The sequence below is a fragment of the Macrobrachium nipponense genome, chromosome 32 (genome assembly GCF_015104395.2).
Source record: "Macrobrachium nipponense isolate FS-2020 chromosome 32, ASM1510439v2, whole genome shotgun sequence".
In the NCBI taxonomy this organism is placed as follows: Eukaryota; Metazoa; Arthropoda; class Malacostraca; order Decapoda; family Palaemonidae; genus Macrobrachium; species Macrobrachium nipponense.
This window is the reverse complement of record NC_061094.1, coordinates 60,322,039-60,329,234: the sequence shown is the minus strand read 5'-3', so window position 1 is coordinate 60,329,234 and position 7,196 is coordinate 60,322,039. Positions and strand designations below refer to the sequence as shown.

General features: G+C 32.5%; 1 protein-coding gene across 1 annotated transcript in view; it reads right to left on the bottom strand.

Moving 5' to 3' along the window:
* Positions 1 to 715: 715 nt before the first annotated feature.
* Positions 716 to 7,196, bottom strand: part of LOC135207530 (adenylosuccinate synthetase isozyme 1 A-like) — a 35,678-nt gene continuing 29,197 nt past the window's right edge. Inside the window, exon 10 of the mRNA XM_064239350.1 lies at positions 716 to 6,637. Within this exon, the coding sequence (XP_064095420.1) occupies positions 6,585 to 6,637 (53 nt within the window). The 3' untranslated portion in view covers positions 716 to 6,584. The remainder of the gene's footprint in view (positions 6,638 to 7,196) is intronic.

Here is a 7,196-nt window from a genome sequence, read left to right as displayed (position 1 = left end):
AGTTAATGAAATATGTATTGAAAAAGCTCAAGAGATTTGACAATTCACTCTTTCTAATCAAATACACTACTGTGATTATATTACTAAAATTGAAAAGATGTAAAGAGGACTAAAATTTTTTTTTTTCATCAAATCCCACAATATAAAAAATGCTGAACTTATGATTGTAAAAGACTCCAGTGTATTATAAAATACACTTAGAATAATTGTTGACAGCAAAATATTTCAAGTTTTCCAAACTGTATGATCAACTAAACTTCAATTTCAGTCATGTCACCATACCAAAGTGTGGAGTTCAAACAAAGCAAGGCAATTTTGCTTAATATGCAAATGATATAACAGAAACCCAATGACATAACAGAACTTTTTCTTGTATTCACCTTGCTGTGCTGAATTACAACCAAGCCAAGTTTAAAAGACTCATGGCCAAAGTACACAATGAGTATTTATCCTTATAAGTTATCACCCATGAAGAAATTGAGTTACAGAAAGTATTACTGGTGCTATATATCTATGAACAAATAGCAGGCTAATATTAAGTAGGGAGATTATCACTAAGTCCAAACATAAATGCCTAAAAAAAAAGTTAATGCAATCTCTTGATACAAAAAGCTCAAGAGATTTTACAATTCACTCTTTCTAATCAAGTGTACTACTGTGATAATATTACTAAAATTGAAAAAGTGTATAGAGAACTAAATTTCTTTTTCATCAAAAAAAAAAAAAAAAAAAATACACAGAAAATCCTGTATAGGTTTCACATTATAATGTGAGAAGTTTACTACAGATACAGAAGGCAGTTCCAGAATTAAAAAGTACTTTATACATGCAAAAAAGGGTAAAAACTGTCAATAGGGCATGCTATCTCAGCTGAATGAATACACAACCCTAGCTGAAAACAGGTTAACTTCCCTACCCTCAAAGCCCTTTTTTTTTAAAGGGAGAAAAAATTAAAATATTGCACGGCTGAAAAGTCTTCATCTTACAAAATGTATATAAAAAAAGGCACTAGGAAAAAACAACTTTGTGCACTTCATATTCCTAAGTCCCCATAATAAACATGGGGTTGATAATATAAAATATCCATTTCTGCAAATTTAGTTAATATGAAATCCAAACCTCTATACTTAATATCCTCCTATTTATATCTCAAACAATTTTGTCCTGTTGTATTTTCAAGGTGCAACAGTCAGTATACTAAGTATGCCTGACAATAGGATTTGCTGTAATTAAGTTCTGTCAATACAAAAGTTATTGGGTGCAAAGTAGTTATGTCTATTGCAATACAATGTAAGACTACCATGGACGTTACTTTATTTATCACATTTCTAACTGAATGAGATAGACTGGTTCATGGAATCTACTGCCAGCTGCCTTATTTTACCACTGTATTCATCCTTTACATCGATTAACCTGCAAAAATGTCAAGGTTCAAAGGATATAACCTGGTAACCTGGCAATGTGCATGTAAGATACTATGTACTAAACAAACTAGTTTACAGATGTGAGGTTACTTAAAAACATAAAACTAAGAACAAAAATGGCACATACATTTACCCATACAATGGAAAGTATTGGTAGCATCATTTGGTGGTACTCTACATTATTAGCCATCTGACAGCATGTATTCACATCAAAATGATGGAATGAACTAACAAAGATGAATTCAGTCCGGATTCATGCATACACTATTCAGCAAACTACTGTACATCACCATCACTAGAACTATAATTAGAGTATCTTGCATACAAGCATCTGACACTGCACCCTTACATAAATCATTTTAAATGCAATGTATACCTTTACAAATGAATATGAAAGTGATATTAAGGGAATTCTCTGACAACATTAGAATCTTAGTCTAGTCCACGTAAATAAACAGATAAGATATCCAGCAAAAAAGTATGAGATACATTCTAGACTTTACATACTAAGCAATATTTAGAAACTTCCTTGAATAATGGAATAAATAAAGTATTTACACTTACAGCCTACATCATCATCACTACATGCTCTTCACAAATTTAAAAAAAGACAAGTAAAGAAATGCTGAATGTCAATTAAATTCTCTTTCATATTCTATATACAAACAATTATAGAATATAAGTAAAAAAGGGAGTTTGTGCTAAAGAAAGCATTTTCGTACTGCATTTTCTGGTGTCGAAGACGCTTTTGACTGTGAAGACCCAACCCAATTTTGACCAGCAAAACTTTATTTTAAAATGAGTAGTTTTCTTTTTATTCATTTTAACATGTTATAAACTTTTCTGAAGCTGACATAAAAGTGACCTGAAAAACTAGCAGACCAACAAGTAACATAAGATACGAACCGCCGATCCACATTTCACCAGAGATTTTCTCAGCCAACACATCTCGGTACAGGTAAACGGATGGGGCTACAGATGGTGCAGTAATGTAAGATTATGATAGCACGTACTGCATACCAGTAATATTGATTTACATCGTTTACATTACTTCTTCGTCTACTCTTCTACTGATATGAGTGAATCTTTGTAGCTATGAGTATTTGTTTTAATTATTTATACTTTTATTCTTTATTTAATTAATTATAATTTAGAAAATTCTTTCATATGTCATATAAAGGAGTTCTGATTACTGATTAACAACATGATCTTCCTCTAGAGTTAGGTTGAAAAATGTAACATTCAGCCTCTTAAGATACACTGTAAATTTCCGAGACAAACTTAAAAAAAAACTTTGATGATGGGAAATACAGTAACTGCTTATCTGCTACCAATGACAGTATCCATCAAAATCTGTGAAATGTTTTCAAATGAACTGAAAAGGCTAAGTCTGAATATTGGAGGAAAAAAAAAAAAAAAAACATGAGGGCCAAAAATGTCATTAATTATGATGTCATTAATTATGAGTATAACTAATCCAATCCGTTTCTTCTAAACTACATTTCTTCAAGTCTAAATGCAAATATTTCCATTCTTAATTCCGTTTTTCCTCACCCAAGGTGGAAGTACATGAACAATTCCTTTCATGACCTAAAATTCAAACCTTTTACTTCATGTACATCGTTTACCATCCAAAAAGGCAGTGTAGTTGGGTGCTTAAGAAGACATGAAATCATGAGTATGTAATTCATTTAGTTGACACAGTATTTTCCAACTCACAACAGGAAAACTTCTTGAGTGTCACTCACCAATATCTCAGCATGCTAGAGCATTTATCTCTTTATAAGTACTCAGAGTCACCCCTGATAAAACTAAGAGGTTTGCACTTAATTTTGCTTTAAGCAACATACAATACCTTCCTCAGGTTACTTAGGTGAGAAGCTATGTGGTCATTCTGAAGCCATCTCTGTTCAACAGAAGTGAGATTAACAATTGGTAACATGTATGCATTTTCATAAATCAGGGTTATTCATGATTAGCAATAGTAACGTACGCATTTTTCATAAATCAGGGTTACTCATGAGGTTTCCAATGTCTTGAAGCTGAAAGTCTCACCTCTTAAAACTTGAAATTTTTGATAACTGCATAAAATGATAATAAAGAGTCTGACAACATTCCCTAATGTGAGATTTGTGACCAAGACTTATCATTCACTGCAGATTGAAATTGATCCTTTTACACGGGTTATGTTTTCTAGCTACTGTATTACATTTTCTACAGACAAGCAATGAGCCTAGAAGGATACCTAATAAGTAAATGTATCTCATTCTCAGATGGATATTACAAGATTTATAATTAATGGCTGACATCCCTATTGCATTATGACTGACTTGTTCATTCAATTAACCTTCCCATTTGCTTTATACTGTGGACTTTAACAATGCCACAATTATTACTAGGAATATTGATTCTGACCTTGTCAGGATCCAGAACAGCTTAGCATTTCTAACAGCTTCATATATTTTACAGATAAAGTAAAGTAGTGGATTCTGATCAGCTGGCCAAGGGAAATTTTGCGGCCATTTACAAGAATTTTCCAGAATACCTGAAAATGACAGACCTTTACAGATGTATACTCTCATTAATCTTAGCAGTAGATACAGTCTTGGGACAATTCTGCTGTAGTAAAACAAGGAATATTGGGTAATGAAAACTGATGAAGTTTATCTAAGAGGAAACACAGCAGCATACACAAAACCAGTGGAAGGTTTAGGGCCATCACTATCGACCTTTTTAACATACATCTTCCATTTAACAGTATGACGCTTAAAATATTCTAGGGTGTGCGTCATTTTTTACAACAAACGCACAAGGTGTACTTTCATGCAATGTGTTGTATGATATATTCAAAATGCAAATAAAGATTCAGGCTGCAACAAAAGTCCACATATAGTCAAGGCACATTAAAAAAGAAATAGAATTTTCTTTAACCATAAGATCAACTTTCCATAATCTTTTTATGCCTTACCCTCAATTTAAACCATAAAAAGAGTATAAAAAAACAATTACATCCATACCCAGTGAAGGGCTTTATACATACAATACTGAGAAAACACGGTTCGATACAAGAAATGCCGTGAAAAAGATAACCCTCAGCAAAATAGGACACGATACTTTGAAAACATTCATCTTAGCACCTGCTTCAATTATGAAAGCAAAACACTTCAGTGCTCTTACAAGTATTATTTCTGACTAAGAACTACACTGGGGAGTTTTGTGGGTCAAGGCTTTTTCAACTACCAATGGATGATGAAATTTTTGACAACAGCTCTTTTTGGACAAGGAATGCTTGTTAGGAAATACTACTGTCAAAAATCCCAAGAGCAGGAAAGTGTCTACTAACATGAAAAACGGTTTTAAAATTTCCTAGTTTAAATTTAATGTTCTGAATGTTTGCTGTAAAAATACCTTATGTTCACTGTAAAAATATGTTTGCAATACTATTAAGTATTTAAACCACACAAATTCAATATTTTCCTTGGTGTTAACAGACACCACTGTAAATTCAATACTAAAAATACCATTCTTTTCCTTTCACTGTCACAAAAAGCCTGGATCAGGCACAGTATGCACTAAAGCTTGCCAAAATGCTGCCCTCGGTTCCAGCTTGGCATGTTATAATGGATTCTTACAAAAACCTAGGAGTGATTGGTTACAAGGCCCCTAAAAATTGGTTTTGACTTATGAGGGATTTGCCTTTTAAAGTTTTAAGGACCTCTCAAAAAAAAAAATACCAGCAAAATCAATGTAACTCCTGGAGAAATGCTTCAATTAAAAGGACAACAGCACTGCACATACCTAAATCCAGAATGTAAGCAACATGGTTTTAGAAATAACTTCAGTCAAGGAAAGATTCTTTTGAAGTGTCAGTAGGTTCTTCAAAATTGAGGCACTGGTCAAGATTCAAGAAAGAAATGTTTTTATGAACTAAAAATATTCAGAAAAAAATAAAGTACCTTTACAAAGAAACATTATAAAATTAACAATGCAATATCACGTGATTAAAACTCCAATTTAACAGATTTCCTAAATTTGTTGCCAGTGTCCACCCACTTTTATTTACCATAGTCCTGAGGCACTGAAAAGTGTTAATTTTAATCCAACACCTTATTACAAACACTCTTGTTTTTAACTAATATAAGGTTCAAGAAATCACTGGGGGCTGTGTGTGGCCAACAGATGGAAAGAAAATAAAAACTGAAAAACACTTGAACCTTTGGAGGGAAAAAACAATTTTTAAATATCTCATTTATATTTAACAAGGAATAGAATTTTAAATACTAAAATTTTCATTTCTCTTACTATGTGACCACTGAACAGTATTCTTCCGGCTAGGTTACATAATCAACAAATGCACTAAGTAATTTTTCTTGCGGAGTATTAGGATGCACATCAAAACTGTGTTAAGAGGACCACTAAAAACGTAATATATATATGGGATATATTAAAACCATATTCTGTATAAAGTTCCAAAAAACATATATCTAATATAAACGCCAAAACCATGTTCTGTTCCGAGTGTTTTCAGTTTAGCATGAAGTGAAATCCTTTGTACAAAATAAAAAAGGTTGCTTCACTAGGCTGATAAATCCAGCGGTCGTCTTACTATAGGAAAAAATGCATGAGGTACACAGCACCATTCACCAAGTGACACAGTTACTAAATTTATAAACAAGATAATAATATACTGACATAAATCAAAATCCCCCAAAAGGTTACACATTAAAAATAATTATATTTAACCAAAATCAGTTAGGAAAGATTCACTGATGAAAGTATTACATTATGAACGTGAGAATCATCTACTTGAAAACACAGCTTAAGCTAAAAATGTCGGCTTGAAATAAACATAAAAAAGAAGTAAAAATGAACATATACTCATGAGAGCATCATGCAAAAATGCATTTCTTACCTTCATAACATACTGTACTACAAACAATTGGTTAAGTCCTAGGTTATATTAAATACTAGAAGTGCTGCCAGAATCAATGAAACAATTTCCTCTCAGCAACATAACATAAATTTAAATATACAGGGAAACTATGATCAACAAATTTATCATCCCAACGATATGTGAACTCTGTAACTAGCATCTTTCATACCCTTGAACCTTCCAAACAGATGATTACGTACAATTCTCCATCATCTTAGCGCCAGTAACTAAAACACCGTTATCATCGAAGCTCTTGCTTTTCCAACACCAATCCACTTCACTGAAAACAGAAAACAAAAAAAGTGACACAAACAGTTGAGAAAACTGAAAAAAGGTTGACTTGACAAGTAACTGTCCTTTTAAAAGCAAATGTTCCTCAACTTGCACAGAGGGTCTTTGCCCAGGTTATGTACATACACATACGTACTTGTCCTCTATTACAATTCTATGATCTAAAAAATATGAGCCCTTAAGGAAAACCAAATACAGTATTTATGTTAAGCGATCCTGAAAAAAATTACAAAGTCCCTCTGACAAGCAACAACAAACACCCTATACAAGATATCTAGCAGCCATCACACAAGTACCATTCTGAGTATACAGCAGACGAATTCTTCCCACTTATACGTACCAATTAATTTACACACAAAATTCATCCATTCCATGAATATGCCACAATGATATCTTACATGCAGCACATAAAAATACCATACTATATGGCACCAATTCACAGATTTCTCTAAGAAACATATACACATTATTTGGAAAAAATTCACCTATTTGTGGTATTTTTCACCGAGAAATATGCACTAATAACTGTATTTCCATATATTTTCATG